General features: G+C 42.5%; 1 protein-coding gene and 1 long non-coding RNA gene across 20 annotated transcripts in view; one reads left to right on the plus strand and one right to left on the minus strand.

Moving 5' to 3' along the window:
* Positions 1-12,696, plus strand: part of ARHGEF11 (Rho guanine nucleotide exchange factor 11) — a 112,662-nt gene that overhangs the window by 64,284 nt on the left and 35,682 nt on the right. For 12 of the 18 annotated variants that reach the window (XM_019024891.4, XM_019024856.4, XM_055362378.2 and 9 more), the window contains 5 exons: positions 2,735-2,784; positions 3,935-3,992; positions 4,839-5,017; positions 6,166-6,237; positions 11,407-11,526. In XM_019024891.4, the coding sequence (XP_018880436.3) occupies positions 2,735-2,784; positions 3,935-3,992; positions 4,839-5,017; positions 6,166-6,237; positions 11,407-11,526 (479 nt within the window). The remainder of the gene's footprint in view (positions 1-2,734; positions 2,785-3,934; positions 3,993-4,838; positions 5,018-6,165; positions 6,238-11,406; positions 11,527-12,696) is intronic. The other 6 variants (XM_019024894.4, XM_019024897.4, XM_055362441.2 and 3 more) reach the window with 2 other exon arrangements.
* LOC129526837 (uncharacterized) overlaps positions 1-12,696 on the minus strand; it is a 38,868-nt gene that overhangs the window by 4,692 nt on the left and 21,480 nt on the right. The gene's annotated exons all lie outside the window — the stretch shown is intronic.

Here is a 12,696-nt window from a genome sequence, read left to right on the forward strand (position 1 = left end):
AAAAAAAGAAAGGCAATGGGTGTGGGAGAGTCCTTAAAGGGTAAAGAAGTGTCCCTAAAAGGAGTGAACTTCAGTGCAGTAAGTAGCATTGGGCTGGTGACGTGGAGCATCCTAGGCTTGGCTTAAACAAGAGCACAAGGAAAGGATTCGGAGCAGGTTTCCTGATAGTGCAGAGCAGGAGGGAAAATATACTTGCATTGATTTTTGAGGAAGATATGAGATATGTTCACAGGAAAGGTGAAAAGAGAATTTCAAATTTATGACCAAAATGAGTATGTGGATCATATAAGGATATAAATAAGTATGGCTTCTTATATTTGGGAGTAAACTTATATCAGTGGGAGGTTTGTTTTGCATATCCTGGGGTGAAGCTCTAAAAAGATAGTTTTATTCTTTGCTTCTCTTATTTCTCAGGGTTCCTGGACTAGGGTGAGACAGAGTTAGTGGAACTGCCAGTAACTTGTACTTTTCCTCTGCTGGTCTATCTGGTACAGAAAATGTGTATGGGATCCCCTCCAGTGAAGTCAAGGTTCAGCTCTCCTTTACCTTCTTCCTTCTCTTAGGCTGAGCAGAGTCAGACCCAGAGAAGAAAGAAGGAAAAGATGGCTTACAAGGAGAATATGAGTTCTAGAGTCTGTGTGTGTGAGAGTTGTGTGTGTGTGCATGCATGCATGCGTGTGTGCATGTGTGTGTTGGGGAGGAGAGTAAAAGAGACTTCATTTGGATTGGCATTGAAGTCACAAGAGTAACAAAGCAGCGGTTATCTTTTCCAGATACATATTAGGTTTCTTTAATTCACTATTTCTCAAAGTATAGTCTGTGTTCTGCCTGTATTAGAATCACCTAAGCCCAAGATGATTGAAATCCTTTTTCTTGGGGCTGACCTCGGAAGCACTGAATTGCTTTCTGGCAAGAGGTCCAAGAAATACACTTTTTAAAAATTCCCACAGTGATTCTCATGCTTGCTGAAGTCTGAGAATTTCTGCTCAAGTTCCTTAACTCTGAAGAGTTTAGTTTAAAAAAAAAAAACACTAAGTTATTAGAAGTCACCTCACGTGTTTCATACATTCAGGCAAGATAGTTCTGATCTCTTTAACGTTAGTTTCTAAATGAATGTATAAGAGGGACTTTCAAGCTATTTGCAAGTACTCTTCCATAAATAGCACACTTTAGATGAGGGTAGTCTTGAGTCCCAGTATTGAAAAGCCAAATTGGAATGTAGTCATCACTGTATTTTTCTTTTTAGAGTAGAAACATTTAGATGGGCTTTGTGGGAGTTTTGTTTTGATCAGAGGAATGCAACTTAAAGATTTAATGATCACGTTGGGGCAAATGTACAATATGTAATTTTTATGCTTCTCATGAACTTGTTTTGGCTTTAGTGTTTTTTGTCTTCCTGGATGTAAATTGAACTAGGAATATAAGTCATTTAAAACTATCTTGTGAGGCTGGGCGAGATGACACATGCCTATAATCCCAGCACTTTGGGAGGCAAAGCCAGGAGGATTGCCTGAGCTCAGGAGTTCCAAGACCAGCCTGGGCAATATGGTGAAACCCTGTCTCTACAAAAAATACAAAAATTAGCCGGATGTGTTGGCACATGCCTGTAGTCCCAGCTACTTTGGAGGCCGAGATGGGAGGACCGCTTGAGCCCAAGATGTTGAGGCTGCGGTGAGCCAAAATCGCACCGCTGCACTCCAGCCTGGGTGACAGAGTGAGACACTGTCTCAAAACAAACAAACAAACCATATTGTGGTCAAAACCACTGTAGCCTCCAGTTGAATGACAAGTTGCAAAAGTCAAGAGCATGTTCTTTTGAGCACCTCACAGTCAGTCACCATCAGAAGCTCTTAATTTGGTCCATTTTAAAGGGAGAAACTGGGCTGAGTATGGAGGCTCACGCCTATAATCCCAGCATTTTGGGAAGCCAAGGCAGGAGGATCACTTGAGCCCAGGAGTTCAAGACCACCCTGGGCAACATAGTGAGACCTCATCTCTACAAAAAAAAATTTTTTTTTTTTTTTAATTAGCCAGGCATGGTGGCATGCACCTGTAGTTCCATAGCTACTTGGGAGGGTTGAGTTGGGAGGATCACTTGAACCCAGAAGATCCAGTCTGTAGTGAGCTGAGATCACACCTCTGCACTCCAGCTTGGGCTACAGGGCAAGACTGTCTATTAAAAAAAAGGAGGGGAGAAACCGTAAATGGCTTAAAACAGTTTTTTTAAAAGAAATAAAACAGTTGTCTTTAATGATGTGAATACCGAGAATATCTTTATGAACCTCTCAGGACTTAGGAAACTCTTGTTTTAATCCTTTTCTCCGAATTTCTCTTAATTATTATTTTAACAATTATGTTTCATACAGTAAACTCATTTCCCCTCCCCCGGAATATAACTGATTTGACCTTGGAACATATCCAGATACACTCGAATGAAGCACACGTGCTCTTCCCAGAGCCTGGCCCTGCCTCGCTCCTGCCTTGGCCTGGCTGTCAGAACTCTGGCATCTTATTTAGGTGAAAGGAAGAGCAGGAGATGGGACCTTATATAGTTCACTCTAGCTTAAAAGTAGTTGTGTCACTGGAGTAGAATAGGAAGTACACCCAGAATTTGAGATACTTAACACAGAGAAATAAGAGGAAATTTCAGAGGAGAGGTGATCTGACAGGGACCTTCGTGTAGCTTCAGTGGAAGAGGTTGTTGGGCACTGCTGACCAGGCCTTCTCCTTACAGGAGGTGCAGCCATGAAGGCCGGTGTGAAAGAGGGCGACCGGATCATCAAAGTGAGTGACCCCAACACGCACTCCCACTCCCAGCAGTGGAAATAGATGTGCAGGGCACTCCTGGCCTTGGCCCATCCTGCACACTTTCATCTTGATACCAACTGCCAGGCAGCCACTGAGTTAGGAGTGGTACCATACGAGGGAGCACAGTGGTATAGCATGAGAGAGAGTGAGGAGGAGGATAGCTGTGTTCTACATTTTAGGCCTTTCTTGACTCTAAAGCAACCAAGCTTCTAGAACAAGTTTTATTATTCTCATTTCACAAATGACCAAAATAAGATTAAGAGGGAGGGTTAGTAACTAGTGAAGGATCCAAGACTTCAATTCTCAGGTTGATATTCTTTCCTCCATATAATGCCAACCTGGGGTCTTTGCCCATTCTGAACTATTGTAACCTGCCCTGGTCGTTCAGACCTTTCTTCGACAGAATGGTGTTCAAGACTAGCCTGGGCAACATAGTGGGGTGCATTAAGGAAATCCTAGATGCAGAGACTTCTTAGTCCTCTGTAATGAGGAAGCACACTGGGTCAGTGGACATTCACATGTGTGTGAAGCAAATGGTTAGAAAAGTGTATACCAAAAATAAGTGAATGAATGAACAAATTAAGGAATGAAGACACAGGTCTTGTCCTTGAAAACTCATAGGCTAGCTGGAGAGACAGAACAAATAGCAGATACAAACAGAACAAATTCATAGTGTGACTGGAGTAAACAAGTGACCAGAGGAGGCTAAAGAGCATTGGAAAATGGCTTCCTAAAAACATGGCATTTTGGGCCGGGTGCAGTGGCTCACGCCTGTAATCCCAGCCCTTTGGGAGGCCAAGACGGGTGGATCACAAGGTCAGGAGATCGAGACCATCCTGGCTAACACGGTGAAACCCCATCTCTCCTAAAAATACAAAAGATTAGCCGGGCGTGGTGGCTGGTGCCTGTAGTCCCAGCTACTCAGGAGGCTGAGGCAGGAGAATGGCATGAACCCAGGAGGTGGAGCTTGCAGTGAGCCGAGATGGGCCACTGCACTCCAGCCTGGGCAACAGAGCAAGACTCCATCTCAAAAAAAAAAAAAAAAAAAAAAGTGTCATTTTGAACTTACAGAAGGATCCCCTAGCTGTTCATTACCATTACTCAATATTGTTTGTCCCTCCAACAGGTCAACGGCACCATGGTGACCAATAGCTCACACCTGGAAGTGGTAAAGCTGATCAAATGTGAGTTGGAGAGAGGTAACAACTAAAGTAGGGAAGCAGATGATCCGAGAGGGAGGAAAGGAGGGAGGAAAGGTCAGGCCTGGCATTCCAGGAGGTTTCCTTTGTAGATATGTGAGGCAGCTAAAGTCACATCTTTAATCTTAACATGGAGTGATCCACTGAAATGGCCACAATTCCCTATTATTTCAAGTGGAGACAGTACTAGGCTCTCATGAGACATCTTCATTTTTACCCACACTCATCTTTGCCACACCTATTTAGACCATATCCTACTGAGACCAGGTCTCCCTCAAATACCTTTCAATTCCCTCTGCCATTCATGGACATTCTTCCTCATTTGTTTTCTGTTTGGCAGGGAAAAGCAACAATAATCTGTTTATAGCCAGGAAGGCCCAACAATTGAGTCTGCACAAATATTCAAATAGAAACAACAAATGTTGAAGAAAGAATTGAAGAATGTGGGAAGTTTGGGGAGAGCAGAGGGCTAGAATCTGAGTGCCTGGTCTGTGCCATGTGGGCAGTATGCTCGGAGTGTGACACTGGCTACTTACTTTAGTGAGATAAAGGGGGAAACAAGAGGCTGCTGAGGCAGCCTGTGGGGCGTGTTCCCAGATATTTATGAGTGGAATTCTAGTTGAGGTCTCTGCATGAAGGAAGAGCAGGAAGTAGTACTTGGGCATGAAGGCAGGGATTAGAGAATGGGCGGGGCATTAAAAGTGAGGAGAACTTAATCTACAGAATAATGAGTTTAATGACAGGACAAGGGAGAACAGCCCCCTCCTGTATAGCTGGACTGTCTCTCCAGAACAGCACTCCTGGAGCAAGTCTCTCTCTGTTTCCCTCTAGCTGGTGCCTATGTCGCACTCACCCTCCTGGGCTCTTCACCTTCATCCGTGGGCATCTCTGGGCTCCAGCAGGACCCATCCCCAGCAGGAGCTCCCCGAATCACGTCAGTGATCCCCTCACCACCACCTCCTCCACCTCTACCACCTCCACAACGCATCACAGGACCCAAACCTCTGCAGGTAATAATCCTTCTGGCTTTCTTTCCTCACCCTAATGTCCTGTTGAAAAGCTCCGCATTGGGGAGGAAAGCAAGTTAAATCCAGTGGGGCTGTGGTAAACAGAGACAAGCCAAAAGACATATGAAAGACCATTGAAAGAGTTGAACAAAAATGAAGGCTGCACAATAACAGTTGTTCCATGCCTTAGTGTCCTCCTTCCATGCAAATGCATATGAGGTTTTATCACACAGCAACATTGTGTGTTTCCTAAATGTGTAGAAGACTCTAAGGATGCTGTCTAAAAGTGCTCCTCATCAGAGAGAGAGTGTACACTTCAGGCAGGGACAGAATGCATCTGTTCAAGACCATTGCCAGTCAGTGTTAACCAGGGTTTGGTATAAAGTCAAGGAGTGGGGGAAAGGCTTCCTAGAGAAAAAAGCCTGCTTTGAGGTGCGAAATATAGAGCCCACTCAGTAGAGGGAGGGACCAGAAAAGGACAAAAACAAGTAGAGGCTAGGCGCAGTGGCTCACGCCTGTAATTCCAACACTTTGTAGGGTAAGGTGGGAGGATCACTTGAGCTCAGGAGTTCGAGACCAGCCTGGGCAACATGGCAAAACCCTGTCTCTACCAAAAATACAAAAAATTAGCCAGACATGGTGGCATGCACCTGTGGTCCCAGGTACTCAGGAGGCTGAGGCAGGAGGGTTGTTTGAGCCCAGGAGGCAGAGGTTGCAGTGAGCCATGATCGTGCCAATGCACTCCAGCCTGGGTGACAGAGTGAGACCCCATCTCAAAGAAAAAACAAAACAAAAAAACAAGTAGAAAGAGAACTCTAGAAGCAAGAAACACCTATGTGAAGAGTTAAAAGAGGACAAGATGCAGACAAGTATAGGGAACAGGACTTTTCAGTTGGAATGAAGACTGAGCCCACAAGTCCTGGGAGACTTTAGAGAGCAACTTGATACCAAAGGTGATTACAGCCAAATTGAGGCATAAACTCAAAATAAGATTTTGTGTTTACTGCATTCCGGCAAGGTACTGAATAAAACATACTTATGATCCAGGCTCTACTCTCATAGCTGTCCTTGCCCAGGAACCAGCAGATAGAAGAGAGCTAAGCTGTTGAGTTAGTCCCTAATTCTTATATTGCCATATTTTCCATGTCTAGGATCCCGAAGTTCAAAAACATGCCACCCAGATCCTCAGGAATATGCTGAGGCAGGAAGAAAAAGAATTACAGGTAAGGTCACTGCCAAGGGTAGACTGGCCATTGCCTGAGTGAAATAATACTTTATCAGAGCAGCCTGCCAATGTACACAACTTAATTTACAGGCAATATCCTATCACAGTAAAACCTCAAAAAATAAAACTTCCGGGCCACTAAAGAATTGTCATTGGCCAGTAGAATTTGTTAAAGCAGAATTTCACCAATAAAGTGAATAGGATTCTCCATGTGTAATAGATTAGGATAGTGAATATGTACACAAAAAAAAGTCAACAGAGTTTATCTGGGACATTTCCAAGGAAGGGAAGGAAAAGAGGGAAGAAAGGGATTGGTAGGTGAGTGCTGGGCCAGACTGAAAGAGGTGGGGAACACTTGGGTGAAGGATGAAGAGAGTTTACAGGCCTAGGAAGTGATGTGCACAGAGAACAGTAAGAAGATTAATTTACTGGAGTGGAATAACCAGATTCCTATTATAGCCATCCATGTAAGTGCCACCATATATAAAACACTGTTTTAGTTTCTAGGCTATATAGAAATAAAAAAGATTAGAATGGTTCCTCCCCTCAACATGTTTAAAATCTAATGGAGGAAATTCAAATTACAGTAGGAGGGAGAGTGGGAGGACCAAAGAGCTTACAATAAGAGAACAAAGAAGAGAAAAATTAATTAATAATGGGAAATATGGGGAAGCACTTCACAGAGAGGATAGTATTTCAGCTGGGCCTTGAAGAGTGGTACTTTAATAGGCAAAAGAGATGAGGGAGGGAATGCCAGTGAAAAGACAGCATAGGTCAAAGGCACAAAGATATGAAAATACAAGTATTTATTTCACAAGCACTGAGTCCTTGCTATATGCTAGATACCGTGTGTGTGTTGGAGCAGTAGATGGGGGTAATGTTAGGGGTGGGTGTTGGAATGGTTACAAAGATAAACCTCTCCTTTAATGAGTTAGTGATTCCATAGGATATGGATGAATGAATGAAGATATACTATATTATGATAAGTGCTAACATTTATATATTGGCAAATGTCAGAGTAATCAAGACAGTATAATACTGGTTCAAGGATAGACCTGTAGATCAATGGAATAGAATTCACATGCCAGAAATTAAGCCATACATCTATGGTCAATTGATTTTCAACAAAGGTACCAAGACAATTCAATGGAGAAAGAATAGTATTTTCAACAAATGGTGCTGGGACAACTGGATATCTACATACAGATACTTAATTTGGACCCTTACCTCATACAGTAAACAAAATTTAACTCAAAGTGGACAAAGACTTAAATGTAAGAGCCAAAACTATTTTTAAAAACTGTAAAACTCCTAGAAAAAATTTTAGGTGGGAGTAAATCTTCATGACCTTGGATTGGGCAGTGGTTTCTTAGACATGACACCAAAAGCATAACCTCCCCCCAAAAAAATAGTTGGATTTCATCAAAATTTAAAGCTTGTATATGTCAAAGGATTCTATCAAGAAAGTAAAGACAACCCATAGAAGAAATGGGGAAAAATATTTACAATTCAAGTATCTGATAAGGATCTAATACCAGAATATATAAAGGACTCTTAAAAGCTCAGCAATAAAAAGACAACCCAATTTAAAAACTTGCAAAGGATTTGAATAGACAGCCTCTAAAGAAGACAGACATACAAATGGCCAATAAGCATGGGAAGATGCCCAGCATTGTTATTCAAAGGAAGATGCTAATCAAAATGACAATGACCTACCACTTCTTACCTATTAGGATGGCTATAACCAAAATAATAGAAAATAACAAGCGTTGTGAGATGTGGAGAAATCTAAACAATACTTGTTTATGTTTTGTCTGCATATTCACTGTGCTAATCTATTCCGCCATTGATGGTGGGAGTGTAAAATAGTGCAAGCACTCTGGAAAACAGTTTGACAGTACTTCAGAACATGAAACACAGCAATACTATATGACCCAGCAGTTCCACTCCCAGGTATATATCCAAGAGAATTGAGAACATAGGTTCACACAAAAACTTGTACATGAACATTCATACCAGCATTATTAATAATAGCCAGAAAGTAGAAACAACCCAAATGTTCGTCTGCTGATGAATAGATAAGCAAAATATAGTCTGTTCATACAATGGGATTTTACTCAGCCATAAAAAAGAAAGAAGTACTAATAAATGCTACAACATGGAAGAACCCTGAAAACACTATGCCAGGTGAGAGAAGCCAGACACAAAAATCTACAGGTCATATTATTCCACTTACATGGAGCGTCCGAAATATGCAGATTCATGAACAGAAAGTAGATCAGTGGTTGCCAGAGGGTGAAGGAAGGGGAAATTGGGAGTGACTGCTTACAGGTACCAGCTTTCTTTTTGGAGTTACGGAAATGTTCTGGAATTAGGTAGTAGGGGTGGCTGCACAACTCCGTGAATATACTAGAGACCACTGAGTTGTACACTTTAAAATGGTGGCGTTTATGTCATATGAATTACAGCTCTATAGCAATTTAAAAAAAATTTAATGCTCTTAAAGTCCAAAACAAAGCATAGTTATTTATGCAATAATCAGAAGGCTTCGTGAGGTGATGCTTGAGTTGGGTTCAGTCTGCTGTTAATAGAACGTTGAAAATGTCAGTGGGACCAGGAGTGGTAGCTCATGCCTGTAATCCCAGCACTTTGGGAAGCCAAAGTGGGAAGATTACTTGAGCCTACGAGTTCAACACCAGCCTGGGCAGCATAGTGAGACCATGTCTCTAAAAAAATTTTAAAAATTAGCCAGGCATAATGGTGCATGCCTGCAGTCCTAGCTACTTAGGAGGCTGAGGTAGGAGGATTGCTTAAGCCCAGGGGTTTGAGGCTGCAAAGCTATAATCGCACCACTGCACTCCAGCCTGAGTGACAGAGCAAGACCCTGTCTCAAAATAAAAAGAAAAAGAAAAAGAAAAGATGCAGTGAGTCTTGTGACTGGAAGGTGTTATTGGCCATGAATACCATGAGGAGCTTGGAATTTGTTTTGAAGTCTGTGGGAATTAATCAAAGAACTTTGAGTGGGGGACTGATGACATTTTCAAACCAGTGTTCTTTGGAGAAGTGTGTTAAATGTAAGGAAACCATCGAGGAGGCTATTGCAGTAGATAAGCAATAATGACAGATTTAACAAGAACAGCAGGAGTAAGAGCAAAAAGGAGAGGATAGCAATGGGAGACTTGTCAGAGGGCCAATCAGTAAAACTTATCCATTGGTGAAGGAGAAGAAAGAATAAAAGATGGCTCCAAGTTTGTGTGTCTGGGTAGATCAGGTGATACCAGTGACAGAGTGAGATAGAGGAGAGGAGCAGAGCTTAGGGGAAGGAAATGAAGGTCAGCTTTGGGTATACTAGTGTAGGGTGCCCATGAGACATTCAGATAAAAACCAGCCACCAGGCATATGGAGATAACAGGGCTGAACTTAGGAGAAAAGCCTGGGTTGAAACAGAGATTCGGATATCCTCAGTATGAAGGTGATAGTTGAAACTGGGGACTGGATGACTGAAAGAGATCACCCAGAACACCAGTACAGAGAGGAGAGAGCTGAGGATGGAATTTTGGGACATAGGTGCTTCTACAGCACATGGCACCAACCTCTAATAATCACACCACTTGCTATTACATTTGATTTTTGAAAGAGTAGCCTGTGCAGTAATGGGAGGAAACTAGATTGTATATGTTGATGAGCAACTAGAAGCAAAAGAAGTGCAGGGCCCTAGTTGTAGACTAATGTTTTGAAACATTTGGCTGTGGGCTGGGCATGGTGGCTCATGCCTATAATCCCAGCACTTGGGGAGGCCAAAGTAGAGGATCACTTGAGGCCAAGAGTTCAAGACCCCTGGGCAACATAGCAAGCCCCTGTGTCTATTTAAATAAATAAATAAAATAAAATCAGAAAACCACAGGCTCATATCCCTTTACAAAAAAAGAAAAAAAAGTGGCTGTGAAAAGAAGGGGAAACAAATGGGGCAGTGGCTTGAAGAATCATCAGAAATGATTGAAAGACTTTTGTTGGGGTGGTTTGTTTTTGTTTTAAATCAGGAAACTCAAACATTTTGTAGGATGGAGAGAAGGAGACATTGGAAAAAGGAGACTTTGAAGATATGTGAACAGTGCCCAAGAAGAGCCCAAAGCAGTCAGAAGGGTTAACTTTTTGAAAGATTTAGACATAGTTTTTCTTCTGAGCCAAGAGAAAAAGATGACTGAAGATGTTTTGAAATGGAGTACAGTTGGGAAGGTTTTTACCAGATGGTATTATCTGCCAAGGCTAGAGAAGGGTTGGGGTTTGATGGGCATGGAGAAGATGAAATATTAAGTATGGGGAATTTGTAAAATGGTTGTCAGGTAGTAGTGAAGCCCCAGATGAGCCTAGATAATATGTGAACCCAATGTCTTTATTTACCAACAAGCTTTATGGAGCATCTCCTTTTGTAATGAAATGTTAATAGCTGCCATGTATTCACGTATCTGACTTTGCGCTAGACATTCTGCTAAGCACTTCATATACATAATCTCACTCCACTATTACACCCGTCCCATGAGGCGGGTATTGTCATCTCCATTTTATCAATGAGGATGTATTCAAGCTTGCCCAAGTCTGTACAGCTAGTAAGTGGAGGTGCCAGAAGTCAAAGCCAGGTGTCCCTAACTGTGAAGCCCTGAGGAGTGCTAGATAAGTGGCTAGGATGGTACCTGCTCTCCAGGAGCTTCCTGAGGATGGGACTGGCACAGGCATTGGCTGTTGTAGTCGACACTGCTTCCTCTCATTTCTTGTGGTTCCATTGTGTGTAGGTTCCCTCTTAAGCACTTTTTTATGTTCTGGTCTGGACAATCAAATATTTCATACTTGAGTGGTAGCTGAAGAAGGCCTCATTTGGGATGTGGGACTTAAGGCAGACCTTGAAGAATGGCTCAGATTAGGACAGGCCTTTGTGTTTGTCTTCTTTCTGTGGTTGTCTCCTGTGTTCTTTTTCTCATCACTTACATCTTTTTCTGATCCTGAATGATGTTGAAATACTGTGCATCTACTTGGAGGCAGAGACCTCTTCTCTCTCCTCTTTGTTTTGGGATAACTGCCTATTCTCCCCACTGGTGAGTCATCCATTCTCTACTAACCAACCACCCCTCTGCCTTTTCCCCTCCCCCTTCTCCTCCTCACCCATCCCTAGCGTATCTGTGAGGTCTATAGCCGGAACCCCGCCAGCCTACTGGAAGAGCAGATCGAAGGTGCCCGGCGGCGAGTCACTCAGTTACAGCTGAAGATCCAGCAGGAGACTGGTGGCTCAGTGGTGAGTGATGTAGGCACAGCTCTAGTAAGGGCACATGCAGTAGAACTGGGGGTAGAGTGAGGGAAAAAGCAAGGACAGAAGGCTTCTTGGGTTATGCCAGGACCTCAAGGCTGAACTAGTAAGTGTTTAGTATTTTACAAAGAAACCAAGGTCAGCACCAAAGAGGCTGAGCATTGTAGTGACACTTGGGATACCATAAAAAGAAAAAGCCTATTTCTTGCCCTCCAACAACATAGGCAATGGAAAGAAAGAAATATGAAATAAACAGATTGTCAGTGTTAGTCTCTGAATTATCCTTCCCTTCTGGGTAGTTCTTCATAGTGGATGTATGTACATTTCTATGCTGGTTTTACCCAGTATTTCATCTGGTACCCTTTCCCACCACCTATACTCAAGTAATGAGTCTTCTCAAAGAAATACAAGTACTTTTTAAAGTCAGACTACATGAAAGACCCCCAGTCTGTTGAGATGGATCTGTATCAGCAGATAACCACACTTTATGGAAAACTCCAGAGAGTAGATTATTCTTTATTTATTCTCTTCAGGGACTTTGCTATTAGTGTCTTACTGCTCTCCATCAGGCCTTAATTCTTGGGGTAAATAAGAAGTAACTCTCCAGAAACTTTAAGGTCTCCAAGAATAACATTTGACAAAGCCAATAGGAATTATTTAAAGATGATCTACTTTTGCTTTTAGGATATCCAGATCAAAAAAGTTTGGGAAACATAGGCAAATACATTTAAACTGCTTCATTTTCTGAAGGACTTCTCGTATTACATGGCTGATAGGTAGGAGCTCAGGTTGTGGACTTAGACCATCTGGATTCAAATCCAGCATCACTTCTCATCAGCTTAAAGACTCTTGGGCAAGTTAATTAATCCATAGGAGCCTTAGCTTCCTCATTTATAAAATGGAGATCACAGTGTTGTCAGAGTTAAAGCATGCCTTTGACAGAGGGGCTGTACATGTTTGCTGCTGCCACTGCACTGTTGATTGTGCTATGAGGTGATGAGTCTGAGAAACTAAGCTTGGAATCTGAAGGTCTGAGCGCCAACCCTGGCCTTAGGGTTGACCTGCTGTGTATCTTGGGCAAATTACTTAAGATCTCTGAGCTTCTGTTTCCTCATTGATAACATGAGAGTAACATGCCTAAGCCAGAGCCATTGAAAG

This window comes from Gorilla gorilla, chromosome 1, assembly GCF_029281585.2.
Source record: "Gorilla gorilla gorilla isolate KB3781 chromosome 1, NHGRI_mGorGor1-v2.1_pri, whole genome shotgun sequence".
Classification (NCBI taxonomy): Eukaryota; Metazoa; Chordata; class Mammalia; order Primates; family Hominidae; genus Gorilla; species Gorilla gorilla.